At 37.8% G+C, this 17,301-nt stretch overlaps 1 protein-coding gene across 2 annotated transcripts; it reads left to right on the forward strand.

Annotated features, from left to right (window-relative positions):
- Window positions 1-1,109: 1,109 nt before the first annotated feature.
- On the forward strand, window positions 1,110-8,815 carry LOC103400203 (uncharacterized). Of its 2 annotated transcripts, XM_070813216.1 has the most exons (19): window positions 1,110-1,339; window positions 2,505-2,618; window positions 2,707-2,934; window positions 3,015-3,101; window positions 3,237-3,326; window positions 3,414-3,540; window positions 3,694-3,794; window positions 4,103-4,271; window positions 4,401-4,522; window positions 4,944-5,072; window positions 5,240-5,338; window positions 5,433-5,490; window positions 5,571-5,646; window positions 5,725-5,854; window positions 6,265-6,422; window positions 6,848-6,920; window positions 7,010-7,201; window positions 7,352-7,445; window positions 7,656-8,815. In XM_070813216.1, the coding sequence occupies exons 2-19, from the start codon at window positions 2,544-2,546 to the stop codon at window positions 8,522-8,524; spliced, it is 2,877 nt and encodes a 958-aa protein (XP_070669317.1). In that variant the 5' UTR covers window positions 1,110-1,339; window positions 2,505-2,543; the 3' UTR covers window positions 8,525-8,815. The 2 variants fall into 2 exon arrangements, with proteins under 2 accessions (XP_070669317.1, XP_070669318.1); XM_070813217.1 differs by lacking the exon at window positions 5,240-5,338 and having other exon boundaries at window positions 1,207-1,339.
- Window positions 8,816-17,301: the final 8,486 nt, after the last annotated feature.

The raw sequence follows: 17,301 nt of genomic DNA on the forward strand, positions 1-17,301 counted from the left end.
ATTAAACTAGTTGATTCGTACATACAATTTTTTTACCACTGGGCAATATTAACGAAAAGGTAGTGCTGGTAATTCTTTAGCTAAATTAGGACGACTTTTATATTCAACGAGTGGAATTCAGAAGGAATTCTGATGGCATGCTTGAAATAGCAATAGAATATTATAAAAAGTTTCATTGTTAGTGATGAGTTGATATTGCATTATACTCTAATCTTAGTTATAATTTATTGGTTATTTGTGCGAAATTTGATACTTTAAATTATATTTTTAATATAGGACATTTCACTTCTTTTTGAGTAAAAAGTGATCAAACGAACATATTTTCGAGTGATTCCAATTAGATGAGTCTCTCAACTTGTTCGCATCAAAATTCCAGATTTTAATAGCAATTAGTTTTCGAATGCGTAAATTAAAATGTTTTTTGTTGCAAAAAATCAAGGTAGAAATAAGTTTTTTCTTGCAAGACATTCAATCTATTGAGTCATACATGCAAATTTTTGACCATACGACAAATACTAACAAATAAACAGTACCAATGATTAATAAAGCTAACCAAATTTTACAAAAAAAAGTTGGCGACCTTCGCATTAAATTAGAAAGACAAGCCTTTTTGGTCATCTCTTGATAAAGTTAGAGGACGACTATTATATATAACAAGTGGAATTCAAAAAAGATGACGACATGTTTGAATTGATACATCGCCTGTCAGCTTGTATTTCGAGTACACTAAAAAATATTTTGAGAATGTGCTATTTTTTTAGCTGAAGACCAATTGAAAATTGGGGTATTTTGATATGGGTCCAAAATAACTAAAAATTAGACATATTTCAAAAATAAAAAATCATTAAAAATTAAACCTATTTCAAAGGTAGGTCTATAAAATTGGAGCTATTTCAAAATTATCCTTCAAAATTCAACACCGCCCAGGCGGCTATAACTTTTCTATTGGACAGCCATTCCAGTTTCCAGATTACAAAATACAAAGAGGCGGTTAGCTACGCGCCACGCGCCCCGCATTTCAAGAAATTTCACGGCCACGATTCTCCTCCGCACTCGATCCAACGGCCACTACATTCCTCTATCCCACCAACTACCTCGTGACGCGTAATCCCATGTTTTAATTTCCCGCGGTTTTTTTTCCCCCGATTGGACTAGCTCGCGATCGAACGGTCACAGGAAGTGGCGGAAGACTCTTAAGTCGAGTCACGAAAACGACAGTCGTCGTTTCGACGAAATTACCCACCAGTCTCTTCTTCTCCTCAACAATTTTCAGTTCCAAATTGCTCTCAGCTTATCCTCTCTCCTCTGCTTTCGCTAGCGGAGCTCTCTGGGACTTGAGGTGGATTACATTCCTCTGATTAATTTTGTTAATATCGTTTTTTTTTCTTCGAATTATTGATTGTAATTTACTGATTAGTTGTAGTTTAATTTGCTGATTAAGTTTTGAGTGATGAATTTTTTGGCCGCGAAGTAATTTAATAGCTCGAAAATTTGAGAGGTTTTATGAATTAAGTTTTGAATTTCAGCCAGAGAAATGAATTTTCATGAGAATGTGGTTGGTAGGAGTCAGATGAATTTAGTAAAAGGTGTCTGAAGCTGCATCCCTGAATTTCCATTTTTTTGTTGAATTACCATTGTGAAAGAAGTTAACTTTGTATGAACACTTGAAATGTTTGGTTTTGGTGAAGTTGTTTGAAGCTGCATCAATAAAATTTCAAATCTTGTTGAATTATCGTTGTGAAAGAAATTACCTTTGTATGAGTGGCATCCAAAAATTACCATTGTATGCGCGTACATGTACAAGTTTCAATGGAGGATATTGGTAGGGATAAATCACAATGCCTCGCAAGGGGCAATGGGAGTTAAGAACTATTTAGTAGGAGTGGTTGTGCTTATTGGGTTTTGCTAACTTTGAGCTTATGTTCATGAGCTTGAAGTTGATGCATTGATCCTATAAGAACACTAGAAAGGATTATTGTTTGGGGGGGGGGGGGGGGGGGAACAGTAAATGATCATCTTGATCGCTGACATACCTGCCTCTTTTTGATATGTTAGTTCGCTCGGATATTTATTTGGCATATTCTTTTATTTTTCTTATGAAGCCGTATGCCTTCACTTGAAAAAGGACTTCCATTTCGTTGTTTTATTAGCAATAATAACAAAGTCAAACAGGACTTACACATTTGAATCATCTCATAGTGGTTATTGCATAAGAATTTATACAATGATTGCTTGTGTTGCTTGGAGTTTCAGCTCACTTAATTTCAAACTTGAGATTTTCATTTTCTTGAGCTTTCTTTCCCTTTAGCTTTTCCTCTTAACTGTTCAAATCTTCCTTATTTTGTTAAATTTAGGGTAGTCCTCTCTGATTTTAGTTTTATATTGTGGACATATTATTGACTTCATTTTGTGTTCTATTTCCCGACTGACCATGTGTCGGTTTATTTGGATCAATTTTGTCTAACTCTGGCCATTTATTTTCCCCTCTCTTCCCCCAAGCAAAGATTTGTGAATTTAAACTACTCTTGAGTCCATTTACACCGATGGGATGGGGAAACATGTACAAAAGACGCATGAAAGTATGCACAGTTGCTTTTCTGATATACCTAGATTACAAGGTAAATTTCATTCATTTCCTTTTACTTTTAGGCTGCCTATTTTATATAAAATACCCTTTTAACCTATTTTTCTTATAAATCATTGAAGGCTCTGCAGCAAAGAGAAAAATGGACTAACAAAACTAAAACAGATGCTTTATGGGAAAATGCGCATAAGCGAAATGCTAAACGTCTTCTCAGTTTGATAGTGGAGTTGGAAGGTTTGTGGGTGAAACTTGGGCAGTATCTGTCTACACGGGCAGATGTACTTCCTGAGGCATACATATGCCTTCTCAAGCAATTACAGGACTCTCTTCCTCCTCGTCCTTTGGAAGAGGTTTGTCTTTATAGATTTAATATCAATATACAATTATCATCTGCGACGTCATTTGCTAACTGACAATTTCATTTACACAGGTTTGTCAAACTATAAAGAGAGAGTTGGGGAAGTCAATGAATGAGTTGTTCTTAGACTTTGTAGATGTTCCTTTGGCAACAGCATCAGTAAGATTTTTAGACTCTTGGGTCTTGGAAGTAGAGTGAACAAATATAACCACTTAGCTAAGATTCATTGCTAATGATACTCTGATTCTAGAAAAAAAGGTTTATCTAATTGGTTTCCCATCCTAATTTATGCAGATCGCACAAGTCCACCGTGCCACCCTGCTCAACGGGCGGGAAGTAGTTGTTAAAGTTCAACATGAGGGGATCAAGACAATTATATTGGAGGTTTGTCTTGCTTGGCTTTTGAGATTCGGGTTATATAAATTAAAAAGGGGTAACTAAATTATTCTCGGACATACTTTTGTTTTGCAGGACTTGAAGAATGCAAAGTCAATTGTTGACTGGATAGCATGGGCAGAGCCTCAGTACAATTTTAATCCTATGATGGATGAATGGTGCAAAGAATCTCCCAAAGAGCTTGACTTCAATCATGAAGCTGGTATAATTAACTGTCATCCTTATTTCTAAATTTTGTCTTACTGCTGAAGTCTTATACCTTTTTAGTTTGGCAACCTTGATGACCATTTGTATTACAGGTTTGTTCATTTTGTCTACTTTATTGATTTTGTTTACGTACTCTCTGTTTCTGTAGAGAACACCAGAACAGTGGCTAAAAATCTTGGCTGCGATACCAAATGTGATGATAACACACGTGCCGATCGAGTGGATGTCTTGATTCCAGAGGTTATTCAGGTACTATCTGTTCCTTTCTTCTAATATATATGACTTTGCAAGCACAATTTCGTTTAACTAAGAGTAATATGAGCAATTGTTCATATAAAAATCTAAAGATGACTTATGGTGGAATATAGTGGGGTTTAGTGATATTAACAACAAAAAAAAGTGGTTTTAGTGAGTAAAAACTGAAAAAGGAGGTATATAGGGACTCCTTTATTCCTGATCTTTACTGGTGGTTGATCTAATTCATTTCTTTAACTATAGATGCTGTCTTTCCTGTTTTATACATATTTCTCATTTACCATCCTGCTGCTTTTGTTTAGTCAACAGAGAAAGTCCTCATTTCAGAGTTTATGGATGGTATTCGTATAAATGACATAGAAGCGCTGGAAGAATTTGGTGTTGACAAACAAAAGGTTGTTGAAGAAATCACACGTGCATATGCCCATCAAATATATGTTGATGGTTTTTTTAATGGAGACCCTCATCCTGGTATCCCTCTTCCCACCCCATCCGTTTTTATTATTTTTCACCTATTTTTTGTTTAGAACAAGTGAATTCACGACTCACCAAGTTTGTGAGGTATTACATGGTTTACTAATCCTTGAGTCTTTTTTGCAGGAAACTTTCTTGTGAGCAAGGAACTTCCATATCGTCCTATTTTGCTTGATTTTGGGCTTACAAAGAAATTATCAAGCTCTTTTAAAAAAGCACTTGCAAAGATGTTCTTGGCTTCTACCGAGGTTTGTACAAACTGTTATAATAAAAAAATTCTTGAAAAACAAACTGTTATTAGTTTTGATATCATATGGTTACTTGATGTTAAGATTTTTAGGTGAGTAGGCTCAATGATTGAAAAGATTGACCTTGGAGTATCCTAAGGTTTCAGAGCCCTTATGAATTGCTCTCCATGGAATGCAACGACTAGTAGTGCTATGTAAAATTTTACTTTCTTGCCTTTCCGTTTAGATGTTGAGGATCATCTTTGTCAAGCTAATAAGAGCACTGTAATGAGTGATAGCAATGCTTTTTTAAGTGATGACGGTAATATTGTTTGTCAGACTAAATGAAGTGTGCTGTAATTGTAAACAGGGAACAATCTGCATTCACTTAAATTACTTGACAGTACTTCTTTGATTATTACATTGCAATGCTTTGTCACAGGGGGACCATGTTGCTCTATTGTCTGCTTTTGCAGAAATGGGACTTAAGTTGCGCCTAGATATTCCAGAGCAGGCAATGGAAATAACAAGTATATTATTCCGAAGTACAACACCTGCCAAAGAGTCTCATGTAAGTATGCATTAATGTGTATGTTTATCCACTTTGGACTGGTTAGATTGGTTCTATTTTTCCAACGACAGAAGTTCTATTCTATTCAGTTTGTCTTCCTATCCTATTTATTTAGTATCAATATAAAAATCCTGTTCAGTTTATTATTAGCTTATGATCTTCCTTAGGAAACAATGAAATCTTTGGCGGATCAAAGAGCAAAAAACATGAAGGTTATACAGGACAAGATGCAACTTAACCAGAAGGAGGCAAAACGCTTTAATCCTGTAAGTTCATGCATAATGTCCTCCTACCGCTGTGCTTCTCTGCTCTGTTTATTGACTAATTTCATCTATGCTAAAGTAAGAATTCCTTTATTAGGTAGACGCATTCCCTGGTGATATTGTAATCTTTTCACGAGTTCTCAATCTTCTCAGAGGTCTGTATACGGAGTTTTTCTCTGCTGTTTGTGTGTTAAATAATTATAACTTTTTAATTTTGCATTTGACTTGGACGTAGGGCTTTCTTCCACAATGAATGTCCGGATTGTATATCAAGAGATCATGAGACCATTTGCTGAATCCGTTCTACAAGGGTAAGTGTATGCTGAATATTGTGTTGCATTGGTTTGTTGTCATATCTGGTTCTTTTCTGATCGACCCAAAATTTTCAGAAACATTAGTAGGGGACCAATGGAAAATGATCACTGGGTCTATGACACACCTGCCCACTCTAATGTGGAGGCCAAGCTGAGGCAACTCCTAGTTGAGCTGGGGAATAACAATAAAATACTTGGAGTCCAGGTGTGCACCAATTTATCTGTTGATAATATATGATGCCATGAAAATTTGAATAGTCCTTTTCCATTTATGTATATTGTTTAATAAACCTTGACATTGTATGATCTTTCTGCTCTCTCTTATATTCCAGTGCAAGTTTCACTTCGTTACAATTGTGTTGCGTGTTCTATGAATGCTGATCTTTTCTTGTTAAGGCTTTATGTCAATAGATCAAAGAGCTAGATCGCTAGATGCCCTTGGAATTGTTTATTTATTTTTACCTCTGTTTTTGTATTGAATGAAGTACACAACAGTTGTTTCATATTATTATTACTTCTTTTGTACTTTCAAAAAAATTGATTGTTTGTTTTTAAACTTGACTATTTTTCTTTTCGAACTATAGTTTAATCAAGCTTTCATGATTTCGAATTAAGGTATGTGCCTACAAAGATGGGGAAGTTATTATTGACACTGCTGCTGGAGTGCTTGGTAGATATGATCCTCGTCCAGTTCAGCCCGACAGCCTTTTCCCAGTTTTTTCTGCTACAAAGGGTATAACGGCTGGAATGTTACATTGGCTGGTAGACACTGGGTGAGTATTAGTATGTTTCCATGTTATCCATTCTATTTCCATGTTTCTTTTTACTGTATAAAATATGTGCCTGAGGCATTTGGGCATGTTATATGGTTTTACCTGATTTAGAATGAGCTGTCATTTCTATTTTTGCGTCTTCATAGCATGTAGCTTGTATCTCGTTGTGTTAGGTGGTCTGGGATCCCATTCCATTCTGCACAGTTGGGGAATCAATCTTGGTATAAAAACTTCCATAATGTGATCCATACGGAGAAATAATTGATATTTTAGGCATTACCTGCATGGCTTCAGGAGTAGTTTGACAAAATAACTGCCATACATGTTACTTTTAACTATAATGACTTGACGAGGGATTTATAATGTCTCTTTATGCATTATGTTGGCAAGTACGGTAAATTGTTTTAACTTTTCCGCCCCTTCAGAAAATTGAACCTCGAGGAAGATGTAGCAAATATATGGCCAGAATTTGGATCATTTGGAAAACATAACATAAAGGTATATACTTTGTGATTCAATTACTGATATTCTTAATCCAATATCCACTAAAGCCATAAGTTTTGTTTGTACTTTCCTTTGATTTTTAGGTCCATCATGTCCTTAACCATACCTCTGGACTGCACAATGCTGCGGCAGACCTCATAGAAAACCCTTTGCTTATCTCAGACTGGGAGGAGTGTTTAAACCGCGTTGCCCTTTCAGAACCTGAGACTGAACCTGGCCAGGAGCAGCTGTATCACTACCTAACTTTTGGTTGGATATGCGGTGGAATCATTGAGGTACAGTTGCCAACTATTCAGAACAATTTTTAACATCTATTATTTTCATTACGTTTTAGTATCTATTGGAATCATTGTTTGTATGAACGTGAATCTCATGTTCAATGCTTGCTTTGACCATTTTTCTATATATCTGTTCGGGTGGAACAGCATGCATCGAAGAGGAAATTCAAGGAGATTCTTGAAGAAGCATTTGTTCGTTCCCTCCAAATAGAAGGGGAGTTTTATATCGGAATACCTCCAGGCAAGTATACCATGTTTTTGCTTCATTAAACCCATGGAATACGTGTCATGACTCTGCAATTGCATTTCTTTCTTTGAGTTGATATACTATTTTGCTTTCTGTTGCTTTCAGTCAATATGAAAGTATTGCTTCGGTAATTTATCAGAAGGTGGTAATCGTGAACCTGGGATTTCCATTTTTAATTACCATGCCTTTTTGCTCTTCTCCTAGGTGTGGAATCTCGACTTGCAACCCTTACACCCGATACAGAAGAGCTGAAGAAGCTTTCAGGGATTAGGGGTCGTCCTGATATGCCCTCCACTTTCCAGCCAGAGCTCGCAACTGCATTGCCCGTTCTATTTAACATGCTAAACGTTCGTCGTGCCATGATACCTGCAGCTAATGGACATTTCTCAGCCCGTGCACTTGCACGTTACTATGCAGCCTTAGCTGATGACGGTGTTGTTCCACCGCCTCACTCCTCTTCCTCTAAGCCAGCTCTTGGTAGCCACTCTCACATTCCCAAATTTCCTGCTCAACCGTCACCAAAACAGCAGAAAGGTAACAGAAGCAAAAAGATAGCTGCTGCTTTTAGGAGTATGAGAACTAGTAAGTATGAGAAGACTCCACAAGATAGCAAGGACCAGGACATTGGTAGTCACAGTAGAAACACAAGCAGCGACAGTAACACTTGCAACGCAAGTGACAACGTGTTGGATGAGATCGTTGTGAATCCTAGTCCTCAAAAGGATGGCACTAAGATATTTAGCAACCCCAGAATTCATGATGCTTTCATGGGTGTCGGCGAATATGCACATTTGGCTAAACCAGATGGGAAATTTGGACTGGGATTTAGGAGGTATTATTCCCAGGACGGGTCCCTTATTGGCTTTGGCCACTCAGGAATGGGTGGCTCAACTGCTTTCTGTGACATAAAAAATAGGCTCTCCATTGCTGTAACGTTGAATAAAATGGTGTTTGGGGCAGAGACCGGAAAGATAGTACACTTCATTTGTTCAGAGTTAAATATTCCAGTGCCGGCGGATTATTTGAGATTCGCAGAAACGGCACCTAGTGATGGAAAACCTCTGATTAATTGAGGTTGGTAATTAAGCCTTTTTACCCTTCATTATCATTACAAACTTGTACCCCAGAAGAATATGGTATTTGCCCCAGATGAATGAGTGTATATAGTTATAGTGATTTTAATTTATACAGCACATATATTAAAAGTGAACATTTGAGCACACTAGAAATGCTTAGGGTATTGGGTTTCAACCCCATGTGTCTAGGGATTGAAACTCTCTCATCTTTTAAATTATTGTAATAGTTTCAAACTTTCTTTCTCATCTTGACAATAAAAAATTCAGATAAAAAATTTCCCTTGTCCATTGATTTTAGCATATTAATACACTCGACTTGAAATTACGACACAATGAGAAAATCTGTCATATACAAATGTCTGTATCTCTATCATTTCGTTGTACATTATGCGTAAGAATTATTTTATTTATCATGAGAATTTAGAAGCTGGCCTTATAACGGTGATGCATAATAATTTTTTATTTATCATGAGGGTTTAGAAGTTGGCCCTACAAGAAGAGAGGTGGACACATAATGTATAAAATTTGTGTACTTAAGAATCTCTCGTGTCCCGTCCAAAATCATTTATAAGTGATCCAACATATTTCTTTCCCTTATACATTATTCTTTCCCTTGCACATTATTTCTTGTATCTCTCCCGTAACATTTTGATTGAATAAATGGATAAAAATTATGTAAAAATAAGAAATAATAAATGGTAAAAAAATGTATCCATAGTGTTAAAAAAATTGGTACATTTCACATATAACAAAGTGGTACATTAATAAAGAAGAATGGGCACATTATAAATAAATTAGGATACAAATAAAAGATTAAAAAATTATGAGTACAAATGAAATTTTTAAAAATATAGGCGCTAAAAGAAATTAATACATGGGTACAAAATAAAACTAAAAAGAAAATACTACAAATTAAAAAAATGTTGTAAATTAAAAGTGGGTACAAACTAAAAATATAAATATTTGATACAAAGTTTAGGTATAAAACATAAATATATACCATATGTAATTTTTCTATCATTGATTAAATATACAATGTCACGTGACGATATATACATAAAAACACAAATAAAACTTTAAAAAATATGGGCACAAAAAGAAACTAATATATGGGTACAAATTAAAAATGAAAAAAAAATTGGTACAAATTAAAAATAGGTACAAACTAAAAATAAAAATATATGATAAAAAATTTAGCCATAAGTATAAATATGCTGCAGTTATATTTAGAATATGAATGTGATTGTGTAAATCCTAGGGAATCTGGGAATGTATCTTATATTCCTATTAGGATTAGATTACCTATTAAATGTTGTAATCCTAAAAGGAAATGTTTTACCCTTCCTACTACTATAAATAAAGGCACAATGGGGTGAATCAAACACACCTCACAATTAAATCAATCTCTCTTCTCTCTAATAGTGGTCGGCCCCCCTCTCTCTAAACCCTAGATCGTTCAATCGAATAGGCTTACCACACGTTATCAGCACGCTCTTGCCAGAAGCTAAGGAATTGACGCATCATTGGAGGAGGCTATCATCCACCAAATTCAAAGGCTTATTCGTTTTCTGCTAATCAGGTATGTTTAAAATAAAAAAAGATATTGAAACGCCCACGAAGCATGAAAACATTCCCCATGATGGATGAACCCCTCTATGTTTATATTTTCCTTTCGATATATATATTGTATATGTTTATGTATTTGTCAATATATATATATATATATATTTGTTTCATGCATCGCACAATTAAATTGTTATGTGGAATTTGTGAGTCAAAGCATAAAATTGAATTAGAAGCATATTAGGGTTTGTAGAACCCTAACAATTTCAAAAATTTTGAAATTGGACACCACCCTTGCGGCACAAATTGGGCAGCAGCCCTTTGGGCTTTGCTGCACCTACTTGGACCCCCAGGCATTCAGCCTGATTGATTGGAATAGGCCTGCAACCCTAGTTCTATCTTTGAGGAGGCTTGTAGCCTTCATGGATCCATACCAAACCCACGGCAAGCCTTGCTTGCTGGGTCTTTGTTCCGCATGCACACGCTAGCCTACGGGTTGGGTTTTTTCCCTCTGCGTCACGGTTTGCAGCAAACTGAAGCCATCTCATGTAGCTGGGCTTCCTGCACCAAATCAAAGCCAGCCTTCTTGAATTGGGCTTTGAGTGCACCTCTGACCCATAGGCCAGCGTCTGCTGGACCTGCCAGTGTCCTTCCCTTGGCCCATAAATTGAAACCCAACTGCAACTGGAGTTCCTCTCACCCCCCGTGGCCTGCAGCTCACACTCAAGACCCTTTTTGGGCCGTGCCTTTTACTCTAGGCACCGAACCTGAGCCCAATTATATTTTTAGGGCAATTTTTGGACCCAATGCTATTATTTTAGCATTCTAAATAATTTAACCCATATGTTAATATTATTTTGCTTCTACAATCGACCCTGTATGGCCCGATTTATTGAATTAATTAAAAGTGACCTGCAGTTCATTAATCTGATAATGAATCCAAAATTATTGACCTGAAGATCATTTTTGGATATTAACGATTCAATAATTTATTTTTATACTTTGAACCGTCACATAGTTTCGTAGTAACAAAGCTCTCACACTTAAGTTCCCGAAGAACCTCAAATCCACTAACTTAGTTAGTATATTGCATTCTATGTTTCTTGCAGGAACCTCTCATTATGAACTAATTGTTCATAAAACTAAATTGAACTTGTAGTTTCAAATTTAGAGCCTTTGAAACCTGAAGTTTTCATTCAAAACATACCACATGAAACCCGTAGTTTTCATGCATAAATTAAACCACTACATGTTTATAGAACATGTATGTTCTACGATATATGTCTATGATTTACCATATGACTAATCATGTTTTCTCCCTCCGTTTTAGGGACATGTTGAACTTGAGCAAGCTCGATTTCTTCGCTCTAGAAGTCTCTGGAAGAAACTATCTGAAGTGGGTTCAAGACGTGAAACCCTATCTCACTGCAAAGGGTATTAGAGCCACCATCGAGGCATCTATTGCCGACAAACCTGTTGATGAAACTCAGAAGGCTACTGCAATAATCTTCATCCGAAGACATATTCATGATGCACTGCAGACTGAGTATCTCATTGAGGAGGACCCACGCACCCTCTGGCTTGCTCTGGCCGACCGTTTTGATCACCAGAAAGACATATACTTGCATGAAGCAAGACACGACTGACAGCATCTTTGCTTCCAGGACTTTAAGTCCTTGAATGAATACAACTCTGAAGTTTGTAGAATCCGTTCTCTGTTGAAATTTTGCAAAGTGGAACTAACCGAATCAGATCTCCTGGAGAAGACCTATTCGACCTTCCATGCCACTAATATTATCCGGCAACAACAATATAGGGCACAAAAATTCACCAAGTTTTCGGATTTGATCTCTGTTTTACTTCTCGCTGAAAAGCAGAACCAGCTTTTGATGAAGAATCATCAAGCTCGATCCACTGGCTCGAATGTCGCGCTTGAAGCGTATGCGACCTATTCTAGCAGCCATAAACGACGAAAGAACCGTTGTGGCCGTGGCAATGGGCGACAAACCCAACCACGGGCCCAAGGTCAATAGAGTGCCGCACCTAAGGGAAGAATTACGACCCAACAGCGTCCACCACTCGCCCCTAAGGTCCCAAACTTCAAGAACAAGGGCAAAGCTCCCGTTCATGCTGCATCTACTGACTGGACATGTGCTATCACTGTGGATCAAGGGATCATTGGTCACGTGTATGCCGAGCTTCCCCTGAGGCTATTGCCAAGTATCATTCCCGTCGTGAGTCTAACTTTGCACATATGGATCATCCGAAAAATGCAACTACATCAATGGAGATATCAGATTTTCAGGAGGCGTTAGCGCCTATGGATGAATAAATTAGACATGTATTTAGGGTGTTTACCCCTAGTGGTCGAACCCACTAGGAATGGTCGGCCCTACCCTCCTATTTTGCTAGGTTTATGGTTTAATTTTGAACAATTTTTCTAAGTATTTGGAATAATTTGTTTGGTTTTGGTTTGTTTTGAATTATGGATTGTTATTTGAATGGATATTATTTTCTCGAATTGCTTAATTGAATGAATGGACTTATATTTATACATGTGACCAATTCAATCAATTTATTTCTAGGTATGTCTAGTTGGGAAGTTAGTTGTGTGGCAGATAGTGCAACCACGCACACCATCTTGCGTGAACGTCACTATTTTACTAACTTCATACCCAAGAAAGCTCATTTAATAACCCTCTCAGGCTCATCCAACCTGATTGACGGATACGGAAAGACACGTATCATGTTGTCTAATGGTACAATTTTGACCATTAAAGAGGCACTCTATTATCCACGTTCCGAAAGAACGTTGCTAAGTTTTAGAGATATTCGAGATAATCAATATCATCTTGAAATCATTGAAGATCATGGTGAACCATTTCTTTGTATCACTTCGTATAAATATGGCCAGAAGCATATTCACGAGAAATTGGAATGCTTGCCGAGTGGGTTGTACATCACAACCATTCGCGACATAGAAGCCCACAGTGTGGCTGGCCCTATGCCTGAGTACCTGGACATTTTGTTGCTTTGGCATGATCGTTTGGGACATCCTAGACGTGACATGATGTGCCGTATCCTCAAATCTTCACACAGGCATAAGTTACACTCCTATGTTGGACTCCCACCATGCCAAACATGTTCTTTAGAGAAGTTGAATACTCAACCCTCATATACAAAGATTATTAACGACCCCCCTAAATTTCTTCAGAGGATTCAAATGGATATTTGTGGACCAATCCAACCAACCTGTGGACCATTTAGATACTTTATGGTGTTGGTTGATGCATCGACAAAATGGTCACATGTTTGCTTGTTATCCACACACATTGCCGCGTTTGCTAAACTCCTAGCTCAAATCATTAAGCTAAAGGCTCACCACCCTGATTATCTGATCAAGATGATTCGACTGGATAACGCTAGAGAGTTTACGTCACAGAATTTTGACGATTGTTGCATGTAAGTAGGGATAAATGTGGAACATCCTGTACCTCATGTTCACACCTAAAACGGCCTGGCAGAAGCTTTCACAAAATGCCTTCAATTGATCGCTTGGACTTTGGTTATGCGAACCAAATTGTCGGTATCTGCCTAGGGCTATGCAATATTACACACGACTATGTTAGTCCGCCTAAGGCCCACCGCTATCTAACCACATTCACAGTTATAGTTGGTCACTGGATACGAGCCTGACGTCTCGCATTTACGGGTGTTTGGGTGCGCCATTTATGTGTTAATAGCGTTGCCGCTACGTACCAAAATGGGTCATCAGAGAAAAATAGGAATCTATGTCGGTTATGATTCGCCATCAATTGTTCGATACTTAGAACCCTTAACATGAGATATCTTTACCTCACGTTTTATAGATTGTCACTTTGATGAGATAGTCTTCCCTTCGTTAGGGGGAGATAAGCATGCTAACGTTCCCGTAGAACGCCGCGAATTGTCGTGGTATGCTTCCACTATGTCTCATTTAGATCCCCACACTGCCCAGTTTGAAACTAAGGTGCGTCGAATTATAGATCTTCAAAGCATTGCTCAAAGCATGTCAGATGCTTTTAATGATCTAGTAAAGGTGACAAGATCACACATACCCGCTGCAAACACACCTGCAAGGATAGATGTACCCTATGTACGTCAACAACCCGCCGGGGAAGGTTGGACCGTCCCCGAAGATGGGGAGGCCGCACCTTCCACGCGGCAAGGTACATTGGCGGCTAGCCAATCATCTGCTCCGATCCTGAAGCGTGGTAGACCTTTTGGTTCAAATGATTCACAACCCCGGAAGAGGAAAATGGCACCAACTAATGACCCTAGTTTGAATCCGACCATCACTCACTCATCCGTTCCAACGAATGAGGTTATTTTAGATTACGATGATGTTTCATATGAAACATGTCGGCCACCCGAGAATCGCGAGATTTCGATCCACTACACAGTATTGGATGAAGTTTGGAATAGGAATGAGATGATCGTCGACGATGCATTCTCGTACTCAGTAGTTACTAACAGCATGCTTAGCGATGACATTGAACCACGTTTCGTTGATGAATGCCGACGTAGAACCGATTGGTCAAACTGAAAACAAGCAATCCGTGTTGAATTTGATTCGCTCGCGAAACGTAAGGTATTTCGACCTATCATTCCTACACGACCATGCGTGAAGCCCATTGGCTACAAGTGGGTTTTCGTGAGAAACTGTAATGAGAAGAATGAAATAGTGCAATACAAAGCACGCCTCGTAGCGCAAGGCTTCTCTCAGAACCAAGGGATTGATTACGAGGAGATGTATTCCCCCGTAATGAACGTTATAACGTTCCGCTACCTAATCAGTTTGGTAGTTTCTAAAAAACTGAATATGCAGCTTATAGGCGTGGTAACCGCGTATCTCTATGGGGATCTAGATACATAAATTTATATGAAAGTTCCAGAAAGACTTCCATTGACTGGCTCAAATAGTTCTAGACCATAGAACACTATCTCAATTAGGTTGAGGAGGTCACTCTACAGATTAAAATAATCCGGGTGGATGTGGGATAACCGTCTGAGTGAATATTTGACAAGTCAGGGTTATGTGAACAACGAACTATGCCCATATGTGTTCATAAAGAAGTCACATTCCGGATTCGCAATCGTTGCAGTTTATGTCGATGACATGAACCTCATTGGGACTTCTGCAGAGCTTGAGGAAATTGCTACACACTTGAGATCGGAATTTGAGACGAATGATCTTGGGAAAACTCGATATTGTCTCGGCCTGAAGATCGAGCATTGTTCGGATGGAATCCTAGTACATCAATCGAACTACACCCAAAATGTGTTACGATGTTTTAATGAGGTTAAAGCGAAGCCTTCGAGTACACCCATGGTCGTTCAAACTCTAAATACTAAACGAGATCCCTTCCGTCTAAAGGAGGATGAGGAAGAGATTTTGGAACCCGAAGTTCCTTACCTAAGTGCAATTGAGGCTTTATTGTACTTAGCTCAGTGCACTAGACCCGACATCTTCTTCGCTGTGAATCTATTGGCTAGATACAACAATGTGCCCACACGCAGGCACTTGAATGGTGTTAAAGACATTTTCCGCTACCTCAAAGGTACTACGGATTTGGGCTTGTTCTATACCCGTGAATCTCCAAGTGTTGCCGCCCCCTATGGCCCTCAGATTGATTCTCGCCTTGTTGGTTACGCAGATGTTAGATCTCTGTCTGACCCACGTAGAGCACGTTCTCAAACGGGTTATGTCTTTACCGTTGGAGACACCGCTATATCTTTGAGGTCTACCAAGCAAACGCTAGTTGCGACTTCGTCTAACCATGCTGAGATTCTCACTCTACATGAAGCATCGCGTGAGTGCTTTTGGCTGAAAGAAGTTATAGAACATATTCGAAGCACTAGTGGCTTACATCATTCGTTGACCTTCCTACGACGATCTTTGAAGACAATGCAGCATGTATCGAGCAGTTGAAGAAGGGGTACATCAAGGGAGACAACACCAAACACATAGCGTCGAAGTTTTTTTACTCACACTAGCAACAGCAGCATCAGAACATTGAAGTCAAGCAAATCCGTTCCCAGGACAACCTGGCCGATCTCTATACCAAGTCATTGCCCAAGTCTACATTTCAGAATCTCGTCCAAGGAATCGGTATGCGTAAATTATCTGAGTTGAATCGTAGTTCTCTTATTTAGAAGTTATGTCTAACTCAGGAGGAGTATCTAGAATCATACTCACATGATCTTAATGTACTCTTTTTCCTACGATTATGAGCATTTTTCCCATTGGGTTTTTGCTACCTAACGAGGTTTTAATGAGGCACCCGTCTTGGTATGATCATACTCCGATGAGTTCACTACCTTCATCCAGTTTGACGAGTGCTTTAGACATTATGCATATTTTCTTACTTTTCTCCTTAGTCTATGGGTTTTCCGCATTCCTTGGGATTTACCATAGCAAGGTTTTTGTGAGTTTTTATAAATGCATACTTCACTTAAATTTGAGACTTGCGATCACCCGTTATGCCGATGACTTCATCAACTATTCTACCTTATCTGCTGAAGATCTGATGCGATGGTTTGTTGAGTATTTACACACTCAAGGAGGAGCGTGCCAGTCATATTTATAATAGAAATGTGATTGTGTAAATCCTAGGGAATATGTGAATGTATCTTATATTCCTATTAGGATTAGATTACCTATTAAATGTTGTAATCCTAAAGGGAAATGTTTTACCCTTCCTACTACTATAAATAAAGGCACAATGGGGTGAATTAAACACACCTCACAATTAAATCAATCTCTCTTCTCTCTAATAGTGGCTGGCCCCCTCTCTCTCTCTAAACTCTAGATCATTCAATCAAATAGGCTTACAATAAAATATACTAATCGTAACATTTTTAACACTAAAGGAATATATTTAAAAATAAAAATATTTTATTATTCAAATAATTAATTTTGTTATTAATACCCAATGACCTTGATCAAAAATTGAAAATGAATAGGATTTTAATCAATGGAGTACCAAAAAGAAGGATGTGAACCTAATTTCTCTTTTCAAAAAATACGATGATTGATTTTGAAATTCATGAATCAAAATAATGAGTCATGTAAGTTTCAAAGACTATTTATGATAAAAACGCCACTTAAAAATAAGGCTCATTTGAGAAGTGTTTTTAAAGAAAACATTTTAAAAATCAATCCTTAATAG

This window comes from Malus domestica, chromosome 15, assembly GCF_042453785.1.
Source record: "Malus domestica chromosome 15, GDT2T_hap1".
In the NCBI taxonomy this organism is placed as follows: domain Eukaryota; kingdom Viridiplantae; phylum Streptophyta; class Magnoliopsida; order Rosales; family Rosaceae; genus Malus; species Malus domestica.